Genomic DNA, 16,124 nt, shown 5'->3' on the forward strand with positions numbered 1-16,124 from the left:
TCTCCCCTCTCTTGTTTGCCGTCTATAAGCGACCACTTGCTCAGCTGGTTCGAGGCTTTGGGCTGGAGTGTTACCAGTACGCTGATGACACTCAGCTGGTGCTGAAGATGGAAGGCCGACCGGACTCTGTACCCAATTGTTTCCATCAGTGCCTCGAGGCCGTGACTGGATGGCTGCGTGCCAGCAGGTTGAGGGTGAATCCAGCAAAGACGGAGATCCTATGGCTGGGTCAGCCGGACAGTGGGGACGTCCAGCTGCCTACCCTGGATGGCGAGGCACTACGCCTGTCATCGTTGGTCAATTTATTTATTTATTTACTATTCTTGTATACCGCTGTATCTCAAGCCCGAGGGCGACTCACAGCGGTTTCCAAACAGCAAAGACAATAAAAACAGCAATAATTAATATGCAATAACAGTTAAATTACATATTTCCATTAATAGCTAATAAACAATCATCAATACACAGTTATCACAAATCCCATCCCCGATCGCCTCATCATCCAAGCGTGATCCAAATTCGTCGTCCATTGTTCCGTTCCTATGTTCAGATTACCAGAATTGCACTGAATTACTCAAACGCCTGCACAAACATCCAGGCCTTCAGCTTTCTACGGAATGTCATGAGAGATGGTGCCAGCCTAACGTCTACAGGAAGGGCGTTCCACAGCCGAGGAGCCACCATCGAGAAGGCCCTATCTCTCGTCCCCGCCAACCGTGCCTGAGAGGCTAGCGGGATCGAGAGCAGGGCCTCCCCGGAAGATCTCAAAGTCCGGGTGGGTTCATAGGCCGAGATGCGGTCAGATAGGTATCTTGGGCCGGAACCATTTAGGGCTTTATAGGCCAATACCAACACCTTGAATTCAGCCCGGTAGCAAATCGGCAGCCAGTGGAGCTGGTGCAACAGGGGGGTTGTGTGCTCCCTGCGCTCCACTCCTGTTAGAATCATGGCTGCCGCGCGTTGGACTAGTTGCAGCTTCCGGGCCGTCTTCAGGGGCAGCCCCACGTAGAGAGCGTTGCAGTAGTCTAGGCGGGATGTGACAAGAGCGTGGACTATCGTGGCTAAGTCAGACTTCCCAAGGTATGGGTGCAGCTGGCGCACGAGCCTGAGCTGTGCAAATGCTCCCCTGGTCACCGCTGAGACCTGGGGCTCCAGGCTCAGCGACAAATCCAGGGTCACACCCAAGCTGTGAACCTGTGTCTTCAAGGGGAGTGCGACCCCATCCAGCACAGGCTGTAACCCTATACCCTGTTCGGCCTTGTGACTGACCAGGAGTACCTCTGTCTTGTCTGGATTCAATTTCAATTTGTTCGCCCTCATCCAGACCGTTACAGCGGCCAGGCACTGGTTCAGGACCTCCACAGCCTCCTTAGTAGCAGGTGGGAAGGAGTGACAGAGTTGGACATCATCTGCGTACAGATGACACCGCACCCCGAAACTCCGGATGATCTCACCCAGCGGCTTCATGTAGATGTTAAACAGCATGGGAGACAGGGGTCAAGAGCCTAGGAGTCCTTTTGGACCCTCTGCTGACAATGGAGGCCCAGGTCTCCGCCGTGAGCAGAACCGCCTTCTTTCTTTCCCCTGCGGCAGGCTAGACGGCTGGCCCCCTCCCTGTCCAGGGACGACCTGGCTACGGTCATCCAGGCCATGGTCATCTCAAGACTGGACTACTGTAACGCCCTCTACATTGGCCTTCCTCTGTCGGTGATTTGGAAGCTCAAGTTGGTACAAAATGCAGCTGCTCAGCTTCTTGCGGGAACTCTGATGAGATGCCACATCACCCCAATCTTACTCCAGCTGCATTGGTTCCCCATTGAGCACCGGATCACTTTCAAAGGGATGGCACTCACCTTGAAGGTCTTGCATGGTCTGGGGCCGATGTGCCTGAGGGACCGCCTCACCCCCTCCCAACCCCAGAGAGCCCTCCGTTCTGAGGACCAAGATCTATTGGAAATTCCCAGTGTCAAGCAACCAGACGCAGAGCCTTCACAGCAGTGGCACCATCGCTCTGGAACACTCTGCCACCTGAAGTCCGTGCCTTGCGGGACTTACCAGCTTTCCGCAGGGCATGGAAGACATACCTGTTTCGACAGGCTTTTGATCTTTGATATTGATCTTTTTAAATTGTTTTAAATTGCTTTTAAATTGTGTTAGATTTTAGCCATTCTTGTAAGCCGCTCCGAGCCCCAAGGGAATGGCCGCAGAGAAGTTCGAATTATAAGTAAATAAATAAATATACACACAACTTCTTGGTCCACACTGAGGAAGCAAGGTCTTTGGAATGGCTATCATGGGAAAGGCAGTAGCATGGATTTTTCGAGGCAGCTTCGAAGAGCTGAACCGCTACAGGAATGTGTGGCTAGGCACGCACTTCTCCAGATGTGGCTCCAAGCTGCCTTTCCCATCACCACCTGTTGGGCTTTTCTTTCACCCCAAACCCCCCACACAAGAACCCCAACCTGGAAGCATCCACCCACGCTGCTGCCCGGTCCGGACTTCCTGAGCAGAGGGTTGCACCATAACAGCTTACCACAAATTGTGGGAAAGGCAAGAAGGTTGTTGGGAACATAGAGTGCAACAACAACAATGGGTTGTTGTAGGTTTTTTCGGGCTATATGGCCATGGTCTAGAGGCATTCTCTCCTGACATTTCGCCTGCATCTATGGCAAGCACCCTCAGAGATTGTGACAACTTCACAACCTCTGAGGATTCTGGCCATAGATGCAGGTGAAACGTCAGGAGAGAATGCTTCTACAACATGGCCATACAGCCCAAAAAACCTAAAACTACCCAGTGATTCCGGCCATGAAAGCCTTCGACAATACATTGAACAACAACAACAACAACAACTTTATAACCTATCTCCCCGAGGGGACTCAGGGCGGTTTCCCACAAAGGATGGCAAACATTCAATGGCATAAAACAATACAAAAGACATAAATTGAGATCTCTAGTATATTGTATTTGTATGTTTAGGTTTGTATGGCATTGAATTTTTGCCAATTTGGAAGCCGATCTGAGTCCTCTTTGCGATGAGATAGAGCCAGGTAAAAGGTAAAGGTAAAGGTTTTCCCCTGACATTAAGTCCAGTCGTGTCCGACTCTGGGACTCTGGTGCTCATTTCCATTTCTAAGCTGAAGAACTGGTGTTGTCCATAGACACCTCCAAGGTCATGTGGCCAGCATAACTGCATGGAGCGCCGTTACCTTTCTGCCGGAGTGATTCCTACTGATCTATTCACATTTGCATGTGAGTAATAAACAAATAGATTAATAAACAAGTGAGTAATAAACAAATAGAGTAATAAACAAATAGGCCAAACTGCTAGGTTGGCAGAAGCTGGGGCTCACAGCAGGAGCTCACACCACTTCCTGGATTTGAACCTGTAACCTTTTGGTCAGCAAGTTCAGCAATGCAGCAGTTTAACCCACTGCACCAGTAAATAAATAAATAGTGGGTTGTTGTAAGTTTTTCGGGCTATATGGCCATGTTCTAGAAGCATTCTCTCCTGACGTTTCACCTGCATCTATGGCAAGCACCCTCAGAGGTTATGAATAAATAAATAAATAGTGGGTTGTTGTAGGTTTTTTGGGCTGTATGGTCATGTTCTAGAAGCATTCTCTCCTGACGTTTTGCCTGCATCTATGGCAAGCACCCTCAGAGATTGTGACAACTTTGTTTCAATGTTTCACCTGCTGGCCATAGATGCAGGTGAAATGTTAGGAGAGAATGCTTCTAGAACATGGCTATAAAGCCCAAAAAACCTAAAACAACCCAGTGATTCCGAGCATGAAAGCTTTCGACAATACATTAAATAAATACTATTTCCTTGGGGTGTCCCACCCAGGGAGCAACCAAGACTGACCCTACTTAGCTTGCAAAATCAGAAGATAATTGGATTTGTTCGGAGGGGAAACAGTGGTCCTCACCCCACAGATATTATACTTGAACATCGCCAGTAAATAAATAAGTAAATAAATACTATTTCCTTGGGGTGTCCTACCCAGTGAGCAACCAAGACTGACCCTACTTAGCTTGCAAAATCAGAAGATATTGGATTCGTTTGGGGGGAAATAGTGGTCTTCACCCCACAAATATGTAATTTAAACACTTGTGAACAGGGGATGTCACGTTGCAACAGGCAAACAGGTCTGAAAGCCTTCCATCCATTGAACATGAATGATACAAATGCTCGAAAAGTAAATAAAATCAAGACATATCCTTATGTCAATATTTTCACTGGGTTGTTGTGGGTTTTTTCGGGCTATATGGCCATGGTCTGGAGGCATTCTCTCCTGACGTTTCGCCTGCATCTATGGCAAGCATCCTCAGAGGTAGTGAGGTCTGTTGGAACTAGGAAAATGGGTTTATATATCTGTGGAATGACCAGGGTGGGACAAAGAACTCTTGTCTGCTGGAGCTAGGTGTGAATGTTTCAACTGACCACCTTGATTAGCATATAATGGCCTGACAGTGCCTGGAACAATCTTTTGTTGAGAGGTGATTAGACGTCCTTGTTTGTTTCCTCTCTGTTGTTGTGCTGTTGTAATTTTAGAGTTTTTTTTAATAATGGTAGCCAGATTTTGTTCATTTTCATGGTTTCCTCCTTTCTGTTGAAATTGTCCACATGCTTGAAACAGTCACACCTAGCTCCAGCAGACAAGAGTTCTTTGTCCCACCCTGGTCATTGCACAGATATATGAACCCATTTTCCTAGTTCCAACAGACCTCACTACCTCTGGGGATGCTTGCCATAGATGCAGGCGAAATGTCAGGAGAAAATGCCTCTAGAACATGGCCATATAGCCAGAAAAAACCTACAACAACCCAGGCCATTATATGCTAATTAAGGTGGTCAGTTGAAACATTCACACCTAGCTCCAGCAGACAAGAGCCCTTTGTCCCACCCTGGTTATTCCACAGATATATGAACCCATTTTCCTACTTCCAACAGACCTCACAACCTCTGAGGATGCTTGCCATAGATGCAGGCAAAACGTCAGGAGAGAATGCCTCTAGACATGGCCATACAGCCCGAAAAAACCTACAACAACCCTGTGATTCCAGCCATGAAAGCCTTCTACAATAAATATTTTCACTGCTCGGAGACAATATCAGAATTTAATAGCAACAACTCTAAAGTATTCCTGAATAGCAAAATGCCACCTGGAGGAGTATGCATATATAATCCTGGCTTGTTTGTGTTTTGAATGGCATCTTCCTTGGCATTTTGCTTCCCTTACTTGTGTCCCTCCCTCCGGCCCTTTAAATAATTGTGACGACAGTGACACCAGGTGGCAGCCACCATGATGGGCACTCGTTTTTGTGATGGCCAAGCCACTGGACCTTTTTGCTTCTGTGCAGAGAATGTAAAGCATGTGCGCCAGCTGTGCCCGTACCTTGGGAAGGCAGATCTGGTCACAGTGGTCCATGCTGTTGTCACATCCTGAATAGATTACTGCAATGCGCTCTATGTGGGGTTGCCTTTGAAGACTGTTCGGAAACTGCAAATGGTCCAACGGGCTCACTGGAGCATCATACAGGGAGCATACCACCCCCCTGCTGTGCCAGCTCCACTGGCTACGGATCCAATTCCGAGCACAATTCAAAGTGCTGGTTTTCACCTACAGAACCCTATACGGCTCCGGTCCAGCGTACCTGTCCAAACGTATCTCCTTCTACGTCCTACCTCGGAGCTTAAGATCTTCTGGGGAGGCCCTGCTCTCGGCCCCACATAGAATCATAGAATCAAAGAGTTGGAAGAGACCTCCTGGGCCATCCAGTCCAACCCCCTGCCAAGAAGCAGGAATATTGCATTCAAATCACCCCTGACAGATGGCCATCCAGCCTCTGCTTCAAAGCTTCCAAAGAAGGAGCCTCCACCACACTCCGGGGCAGAGAGTTCCACTGCTGAACGGCTCTCACACTCAGGAAGCTCTTCCTAATGTTCAGATGGAATCTCCTCTCTTGTAGTTTGAAGCCATTGTTCCGCGTCCTAGTCTCCAAGGAAGCAGAAAACAAGCTTGCTCCCTCCTCCCTGTGGCTTCCTCTCACATATTTATACATGGCTATCATATCTCCTCTCAGCCTTCTCTTCTTCAGGCTAAACATGCCCAGTTCCCTAAGCCGCTCCTCATAGGGCTTGTTCTCCGGACCCTTGATCATTTGAGTCGCCCTCCTCTGGACACATTCCAGCTTGTCAATATCTCTCTTGAATTGTGGTGCCCAGAATTGGACACAGTATTCCAGGTGTGGTCTAACCAAAGCAGAATAGAGCATGGGGAGCATGACTTCCTTAGATCTAGACACTAGGCTCCTCTTGATGCAGGCCAAAATCCCATTGGCTTTTTTTGCCGCCACATCACATTGTTGGCTCATGTTTAACTTCCTGTCCACGACGACTCCAAGATCTTTTTCACATGGCCGGAATCACTGGGTTGTTGTAGGTTTTCTGGGCTGTATGGCCATTTTCCAGAAGCATTCTCTCCTGACGTTTCGCCTGCATCTATGGCAGGCATCCTCAGAGGTTGTGAGAATGCCTGCCATAGATGCAGGCGAAACGTCAGGAGAGAATGCTTCTGGAACATGGCCATACAACCCAAAAAACTTACAGCAACTCAGTGATTCCGGTCATGGGAGTCTTTGATGACACAATGTTATGGTTGGGGGTCACCACAACATGAGAAACCGCCACGGTGTTAGGAAGGTTGATAAACACTGCACTAGATGAAGGAACCCAATTGCGGCATGCTATTGACCAGCTATGGCTACGAGCCATCACTCTAAAAGAGCCCTTCTTCACCCGCACCAATGCACACGCAGGCACACTTTACGCAGAAAACACAGGACAATCTCTGCAGTTACCAAATGCTTGAAGTGTCCAGTTACGGCCGGTCTCAATATGGAGATGCAGCAGCTGGCGGCATATTATGCATGGTGCCCCTGGCGCTTACAGCTGTTGCCAGCCATCTCAAAGGCCACCTTTGTTTCTGGAAATCTTAGAAAAAGAGACTTTTTTTTTTTACAAGGCCAAGGAGAAGCCAGCTGCCACCTCACAAGAAGCAAAAAAAAGGAAACAAAAACATAGGCTGAACCCCTTCCTACAGTGTTCCTCAACCTTCCAAATACCATGACCCTTTAATCCAGTTCCTCATGTTGTGGTGACCCCAAACCATAACATTATTTTCATTGCTACCTCATCACTGCAGTTTCGCTACTGTTATGAATCATAATGTAAATATCTGAGATGAGTGTTTGAGGACCAGGACATCCATAGGGAGACCAAGTGTGAAGGAGACCGTTTTAATGCCACCGAATGCCACCAATTGTGAAAGAGCGTGGTTGAACTTACTGCCACCTAATCTGTGAGGGAAGCCGGGCAACGATCAATATCAGCTTAGGAGCTATTTTATAAAGGGATTATTAATTACAGAAGGCTTTATTCATTTGATAGCGTAGCATTTACTGTCCCTGGCTCGACTTTACTTCTGCAGGCTGTTCAACTTAGGAGAAACTGTATCAGGCAAGGCTTGAGGAAAACAGTAACAAGTTTATTTTAACAGAAGTATAACATGTTTAACTGTTTCTTCACAAGAGGCACAAATCTTGATTGGTTACATTAGTAATGTTTCATGAGTAATCTCAGGCACAGTCTTCAAGAAGTTTCTATAAGCAGATGTAACCCTTCTGGACAACTGTCCTAAGATAACAAATAAGCTAAAAGGCTTATTTAACAGAATTCCCTATAGCCCACTGGCTACAGACACATTCCCTGAATCTCCACCCAGAGACTCAGTCTACCCAGTAGCTCACCGGCTTACTGACTCATTCCCTGAATCTCCACCCAGAGACTCAGTCTAACCAGTAGCTCACCGGCTTACTGACCAACTTTCAAAAACAGCTGCCCCATGAAGAGGCAGTTGGCTCCGCCCCTGTTGCTATGGCAACTCAGCCAACGCCAAGCCACTATCTCCAACAAAACACAATCCTACATACTTACCATCCTTAAGCCACTATTTAAATTACACATAACCAAAGGAATAAAATTTACACATCGTCACACCAAGGTGCATGTTTACAAAGCTATTGTCCTTCCAACCCTGCTATACGCATGCAAGACATGGACTGTCTACAGACGTCACATGCAACTCCTGGAAGGATTCCATCAGCACTGCCTCCAAAAAATCCTGCAAATCTCTTGGGAAGACAAGCAAACAAATGTCAGAGCGCTAGAAGAAGCAAAGACCAGCAGCATTGAAGTGATGGTCCTCCGCCATCAACTCCCCTGGAACAGCCACGTTGTCCGGATGCCTGACCACCGTCTCCCAAAGCAGTTGCTCTACTCCGAACTCAAGAACCGAAAACGGGATATTGGTGGACAGGAAAAGAGATTGAAAGATGGACTCAAAGCCAACCTTAAAAACTCTAGCATAGACACTGAGAACTGGGAAGCCCTGGCCCTAGAGGTCAGCTGTGACCAGCAGTGCTGCATTGCACTTAATTTCCGGGGCCCCTAGAATTTTTGGGCTCACACAAAAATTTTTGGGCTTACTTTTAATATATGTGTGTTATGGTGACAATTTTTATGCTTATAGTTTTGCTAATCTTATGGTTATTGTTGCAACTCAGAGTAAGCTTCACCTTGCTTCCAAACACCATCACACAAGAGCTGTAGTTTTATAGTTTATTGAGAAAAAAAATCCAAGTCAAAATAAAGAATAAGCATCACAAAGTTCCAAAGATTCAGGTAAAATGCAGAATACAGTTCCAAATATCTTCAAATAAAAACAAGAGGCACAATCCTATAGGCAAAGTTCAAAACAGAGTCCAGGGTACAAGCAAAGACAATTGCCCCAAGAATCACAATGCAAGAAATCCCAAGCGTGCTGCTTTCCAGCTAAGGTAATCTATGAAGCTTTCAGGCTAATAAGCTACGTTGAACTGACGCTTTCCCTTGGTTTGCAAGAAGCCTAAATACCTTTCTAACATAAAAAAATTATGCTCTCACCAACATGAAAGCATTGCGATGACCTTGGCCCGAGCTGGCTTCTCGTCTGCCAGCCAGGCGAGAACTCCACCTGACCCGCAAATCAAGATGAGCCTGCCGTGTCAGGTCACTGTCACTATCATGGCTTTCTGCACTTTCAGTATCAGCGTGGGAAGGAGGCAAAAACCTCCCCACCTGTTCGCTATCTCCTTTGTTAAAATTCTTTTCTTCTGAGAAACGCTGTGTTGTTGACTCTCCACTTTCTATGGGAGCCTCAGAAAAAGACCTAGAAGCAGGCCCAGAGATCTGAGGCACAGAAAAAGAGCCAGGAATCTGAATCCCATCATCCTCATCATCAGGAAACATCTCAGCCACAACAGTTATGTTGTTTTTTACTTTGTATGTTTTGTGATGTTACCTGGGAACCGCTCTGAGTCCCCTCGGAGAGATGGAGCGGTATATAAATAAAGTATTATTATTATTATTATTGGTTTTCTGCTGAAAATTCGTAAAACTGGATTTCCTGGAGCTCAGCTCAAGACAGCAAATCGTCCACTTGAACCATTACAGTGAGTGTACTTTCAGAACGGCTCCATTACTCAAATCTTATGGACACAGTCCTTCAAGCATTGATTGTGAGGCTTACTCCATTAAGAAGAATCATTAGGACATGGCAAACGGCAACCTGAAGTTGACTCATGGAATGAACTGCGATATATCTCCATGTTGACATGCCATTTGGTAAGTGATGGAATGGGTCGGCTCTAGTGGGATTAAGCAAGAAGATGCCAGCCGATATACAGATTTATTTATTCATCGTGTCAGGAGCAGACCAAACAGTTGTATTGCATTTTTAACAAACAAACAAAACACAAAGTTTGCAAGCTTGGTAGCTGATTAAATGTCCTTTGAGCAGTCTCTGGCCCCTTGGAGTGCCTCTGGTGTTGCTGCAAGAAGGTCCTCCATGGTGCATGTGGCAGGGCTGAGGGTGCATTGCAGCAGGTGGTCAGTGGTTTGCTCTTCTCCACACTCGCATGTCGTGGACTCCACTTTGTGGCCCCATTTCTTGAGCTTGGCTCTGCATCTCGTGGTGCCAGAGCGCAGTCTGTTCAGCGCCTTCCAAGTCACCCAGTCCTCTGTGTGCCCAGGGGGGAGTCTCTCATTTGGTATCAGCCATTGATTGAGGTTCTGGGTTTGAGCCTGCCACTTTTGGACTCTCGCTTGCTGAGGTGTTCCAGCGAGTGTCTCCATAAATCATAGAAAACCTTTTCTTGATTTAAGTCATTGGCGTGCTGTCTGATATCCAAACAGGGCGTGGGCTGGATAGGTCACTGCCTTGGTCCTTTCACTATTGGCTGCTGCTTCCCAGCGGTTGTCAGGTGGTGCAATACCGGTTAAGCAGTGTAATTTCTCCAGTGGTGTAGGGCGCAGACACCCCGTGATAATGCGGCATGTCTCATTCAGAGCCACATCCACTGTTTTAGCGTGGTGAGATGTGTTCCACACTGGGCATGCATACTCAGCAGCAGAGTAGCACAGCGCAAGGGCAGATGTCTTCACTGTGTCTGGTTGTGATCCCCAGGTTTTGCCAGTCAGCTTTCGTATGATATTGTTTCTAGTGCCCCCAGATGAGACACCAAGATATAACCATTGGGGAAGAGTCTCCTTGAATGGAAAGGAGGATCGAGAGAAGGCCGGAGCAGGGAGGGATCAAGTGCGGACAAAGCCAGCTGCAAAGCAGAGGAAAGAAACTTCTCCCCATTGAAGAATCTTTGGGGATCTGGTTCAGGCGCTCAGGTTGTAATGGTCAACCAAGAACAACAAACTACAACATAAACCATCATCAAGGAAAGGTCTCCTACCTTCTCTCGTTGTCATCCAGGTGAGCAAAGAGGACGTTTTTGGAGATGGCCTTGGCCAAAGCGGTCATCGTTTTATAGTCCTTGGGAATAACCTGAGGAAGAGGAGGAGGAAGGAGGTGAGGTATAAGTCTAGGTTCGGTCAAAAGCTTTGCCATGAACGGTGAGTCTGACCCATGGGGAGGGATCCTGAGGATTTCTACGGCAAGCTGTAACTATGATGCAGGCCAGATGTGCTGGAAATGACAACCTTCTTCATGCCTCCACTAATTATTTGTTACATATATAATGGAGATTGCTTACTGCATTGTATATGTGTGTATTGGTATGCAGTTTTCCTTAACTCTATGTTGTGGGAGGGGCTGCAAACCATGTGATCTGATCTGGGACTATTCAGGACTCAGACTCCACTTTAGAAGTCAGTAGAAACAGAACCCAGAGGGCCGCTTCACCTAGTAACAGCCAACCCAGTGGCATCACAGAGTGCCATTTCACCTAGTAATAGCCAACCCAGTGGCATCACATAGGGCCACTTCATCTGGCAACTGCCAACCCAGTGTCATCACCGAGGGCCACTTCACCTAGTAATAGCCAACCCAATGGCTATCACAGAGGGCCACTTCATCTGGCAACTGCCAACCCAGTGGCTATCACAGAGGGCCACTTCACCTACTAATAGCCAACCCAGTGGCATCACAGAGGGCCACTTCACCTAGCAACTGCCAACCCAGTGGCATTACAGAGGGCCACTTCACCTAGTAAGAGCCAACCCAGTGGCATCACAGAGGGCCACTTCACCTAGCAACTGCCAACCCAGTGGTATCACAAGGTCCACTTCACCTAGCAACTGCCAATCCAGTGGCATTACAGAGGGCCACTTCATTTAGTAATAGCCAACCCAGTGGCTATCACAGAGGGCCACTTCACCTAGCAACAGCCAACCCAATGTTATCAGAGGGCCACTTCACCTAGCAACAGCCAACCCAGTGGCTATCACAGAGGGCCACTTCACTTAGTAATAGCCAACCCAGTGGCTATCACAGAGGGCCACTTCACCTAGCAACAGCCAACCCAGTGGCATCAGAGGGCCATATCACCTAACAACAGTCAACTCAGTGGCATCACAGAGGGCCACGTCACCTAGCAACAGCCGACCCAGTGGCTATCACAGAGGGCCACTTCACTTAGTAATAGCCAACCCAGTGGCTATCACAGAGGGCCACTTCACCTAGTAATAGCCAACCCAGTGGCATCACAGAGGGCTCTTCACCTAGCAACAGCCAACCCAGTGGCATCACAGAGGGCTCTTCACCTAGCAACTGCAAACCCAGTGGTATCACAAGGTCCACTTCACCTAGCAACTGCCAATCCAGTGGCATTACAGAGGGCCACTTCATTTAGTAATAGCCAACCCAGTGGCTATCACAGAGGGCCACTTCACCTAGCAACAGCCAACCCAATGTTATCAGAGGGCCACTTCACCTAGCAACAGCCAACCCAGTGGCTATCACAGAGGGCCACTTCACTTAGTAAGAGCCAACCCAGTGGCTATCACAGAGGGCCACTTCACTTAGTAATAGCCAACCCAGTGGCTATCACAGAGGGCCACTTCACCTAGCAACAGCCAACCCAGTGGCATCAGAGGGCCATATCACCTAACAACAGTCAACTCAGTGGCTATCACAGAGGGCCACTTCACTTAGTAATAGCCAACCCAGTGGCTATCACAGAGGGCCACTTCACCTAGTAATAGCCAACCCAGTGGCTATCACAGAGGGCCACTTCACTTAGTAATAGCCAACCCAGTGGCTATCACAGAGGGCCACTTCACTTAGTAATAGCCAACCCAGTGGCTATCACAGAGGGCCACTTCACCTAGCAACAGCCAACCCAGTGGCATCAGAGGGCCATATCACCTAACAACAGTCAACTCAGTGGCATCACAGAGGACCACTTCACCTAGCAACAGCCAACCCAATGTTATCAGAGGGCCACTTCACCTAGCAACAGCCAACCCAGTGGCTATCACAGAGGGCCACTTCACTTAGTAATAGCCAACCCAGTGGCTATCACAGAGGGCCACTTCACTTAGTAATAGCCAACCCAGTGGCTATCACAGAGGGCCACTTCACCTAGCAACAGCCAACCCAGTGGCATCAGAGGGCCATATCACCTAACAACAGTCAACTCAGTGGCATCACAGAGGACCACTTCACCTAGCAACAGCCAACTAAATGGCTATCACAGAGGGCCACGTCACCTAGCAACAGCCGACCCAGTGGCTATCACAGAGGGCCACTTCACCTAGCAACAGCCAACCCAGTGGCATCAGAGGGCCATATCACCTAACAACAGTCAACTCAGTGGCATCACAGAGGACCACTTCACCTAGCAACAGCCAACTAAATGGCTATCACAGAGGGCCACGTCACCTAGCAACAGCCGACCCAGTGGCTATCACAGAGGGCCACTTCACCTAGCAACAGCCAACCCAGTGGCATCAGAGGGCCATATCACCTAACAACAGTCAACTCAGTGGCATCACAGAGGGCCACTTCACCTAGCAACAGCCAACTAAACGGCTATCACAGAGGGCCACGTCACCTAGCAACAGCCGACCCAGTGGCTATCACAGAGGGCCACTTCACCTAGCAACAGCCAACCCAGTGGCATCAGAGGGCCATATCACCTAACAACAGTCAACTCAGTGGCATCACAGAGGACCACTTCACCTAGCAACAGCCGACCCAGTGGCTATCACAGAGGGCCACTTCACTTAGTAATAGCCAACCCAGTGGCTATCACAGAGGGCCACTTCACCTAGCAACAGCCAACCCAGTGGCATCAGAGGGCCATATCACCTAACAACAGTCAACTCAGTGGCATCACAGAGGGCCACGTCACCTAGCAACAGCCGACCCAGTGGCTATCACAGAGGGCCACTTCACTTAGTAATAGCCAACCCAGTGGCTATCACAGAGGGCCACTTCACCTAGTAATAGCCAACCCAGTGGCATCACAGAGGGCTCTTCACCTAGCAACAGCCAACCCAGTGGCATCACAGAGGGCTCTTCACCTAGCAACTGCAAACCCAGTGGTATCACAAGGTCCACTTCACCTAGCAACTGCCAATCCAGTGGCATTACAGAGGGCCACTTCATTTAGTAATAGCCAACCCAGTGGCTATCACAGAGGGCCACTTCACCTAGCAACAGCCAACCCAATGTTATCAGAGGGCCACTTCACCTAGCAACAGCCAACCCAGTGGCTATCACAGAGGGCCACTTCACTTAGTAAGAGCCAACCCAGTGGCTATCACAGAGGGCCACTTCACTTAGTAATAGCCAACCCAGTGGCTATCACAGAGGGCCACTTCACCTAGCAACAGCCAACCCAGTGGCATCAGAGGGCCATATCACCTAACAACAGTCAACTCAGTGGCTATCACAGAGGGCCACTTCACTTAGTAATAGCCAACCCAGTGGCTATCACAGAGGGCCACTTCACCTAGTAATAGCCAACCCAGTGGCTATCACAGAGGGCCACTTCACTTAGTAATAGCCAACCCAGTGGCTATCACAGAGGGCCACTTCACCTAGTAACAACCAACCCAGTGGCATCACAGAGGGCCACTTCACCTAGCAACTGCCAACCCAGTGGCATTACAGAGGGCTCTTCACCTAGCAACTGTCAACCCAGTGGTATCACAAGGTCCACTTCACCTAGCAACTGCCAATCCAGTGGCATTACAGAGGGCCACTTCATTTAGTAATAGCCAACCCAGTGGCTATCACAGAGGGCCACTTCACCTAGCAACAGCCAACCCAATGTTATCAAAGGGCCACTTCACCTAGCAACAGCCAACCCAGTGGCTATCACAGAGGGCCACTTCACTTAGTAATAGCCAACCCAGTGGCTATCACAGAGGGCCACTTCACTTAGTAATAGCCAACCCAGTGGCTATCACAGAGGGCCACTTCACCTAGCAACAGCCAACCCAGTGGCATCAGAGGGCCATATCACCTAACAACAGTCAACTCAGTGGCATCACAGAGGACCACTTCACCTAGCAACAGCCAACCCAATGTTATCAGAGGGCCACTTCACCTAGCAACAGCCAACCCAGTGGCTATCACAGAGGGCCACTTCACTTAGTAATAGCCAACCCAGTGGCTATCACAGAGGGCCACTTCACTTAGTAATAGCCAACCCAGTGGCTATCACAGAGGGCCACTTCACCTAGCAACAGCCAACCCAGTGGCATCAGAGGGCCATATCACCTAACAACAGTCAACTCAGTGGCATCACAGAGGACCACTTCACCTAGCAACAGCCAACTAAATGGCTATCACAGAGGGCCACGTCACCTAGCAACAGCCGACCCAGTGGCTATCACAGAGGGCCACTTCACCTAGCAACAGCCAACCCAGTGGCATCAGAGGGCCATATCACCTAACAACAGTCAACTCAGTGGCATCACAGAGGACCACTTCACCTAGCAACAGCCAACTAAATGGCTATCACAGAGGGCCACGTCACCTAGCAACAGCCGACCCAGTGGCTATCACAGAGGGCCACTTCACCTAGCAACAGCCAACCCAGTGGCATCAGAGGGCCATATCACCTAACAACAGTCAACTCAGTGGCATCACAGAGGACCACTTCACCTAGCAACAGCCAACTAAATGGCTATCACAGAGGGCCACGTCACCTAGCAACAGCCGACCCAGTGGCTATCACAGAGGGCCACTTCACCTAGCAACAGCCAACCCAGTGGCATCAGAGGGCCATATCACCTAACAACAGTCAACTCAGTGGCATCACAGAGGACCACTTCACCTAGCAACAGCCAACTAAATGGCTATCACAGAGGGCCACGTCACCTAGCAACAGCCAACTAAACGGCTATCACAGAGGGCCACGTCACCTAGCAACAGCCGACCCAGTGGCATCAGAGGGCCATATCACCTAACAACAGTCAACTCAGTGGCATCACAGAGGACCACTTCACCTAGCAACAGCCAACTAAATGGCTATCACAGAGGGCCACTTCACCTAGCAACAGCCAACTAAACGGCTATCACAGAGGGCCACGTCACCTAGCAACAGCCGACCCAGTGGCATCAGAGGGCCATATCACCTAACAACAGTCAACTCAGTGGCATCACAGAGGACCACTTCACCTAGCAACAGCCAACTAAATGGCTATCACAGAGGGCCACGTCACCTAGCAACAGCCGACCCAGTGGCTATCACAGAGGGCCACTTCACCTAGC

General features: G+C 48.9%; 1 protein-coding gene across 2 annotated transcripts in view; it reads right to left on the bottom strand.

Moving 5' to 3' along the window:
* Positions 1-16,124, bottom strand: part of LOC132780031 (cAMP-dependent protein kinase type I-beta regulatory subunit) — a 218,707-nt gene that overhangs the window by 153,657 nt on the left and 48,926 nt on the right. For both annotated transcript variants that reach the window (XR_010908815.1, XM_067461656.1), the window contains exon 4: positions 10,852-10,943. Coding sequence is in view for 1 of the 2 variants with exons in the window: in XM_067461656.1 (XP_067317757.1) it covers positions 10,852-10,943 (92 nt within the window). In the remaining variant the exon portion in view is untranslated. The remainder of the gene's footprint in view (positions 1-10,851; positions 10,944-16,124) is intronic.

Source organism: Anolis sagrei, chromosome Y, assembly GCF_037176765.1.
Source record: "Anolis sagrei isolate rAnoSag1 chromosome Y, rAnoSag1.mat, whole genome shotgun sequence".
NCBI classification, from domain to species: domain Eukaryota; kingdom Metazoa; phylum Chordata; class Lepidosauria; order Squamata; family Dactyloidae; genus Anolis; species Anolis sagrei.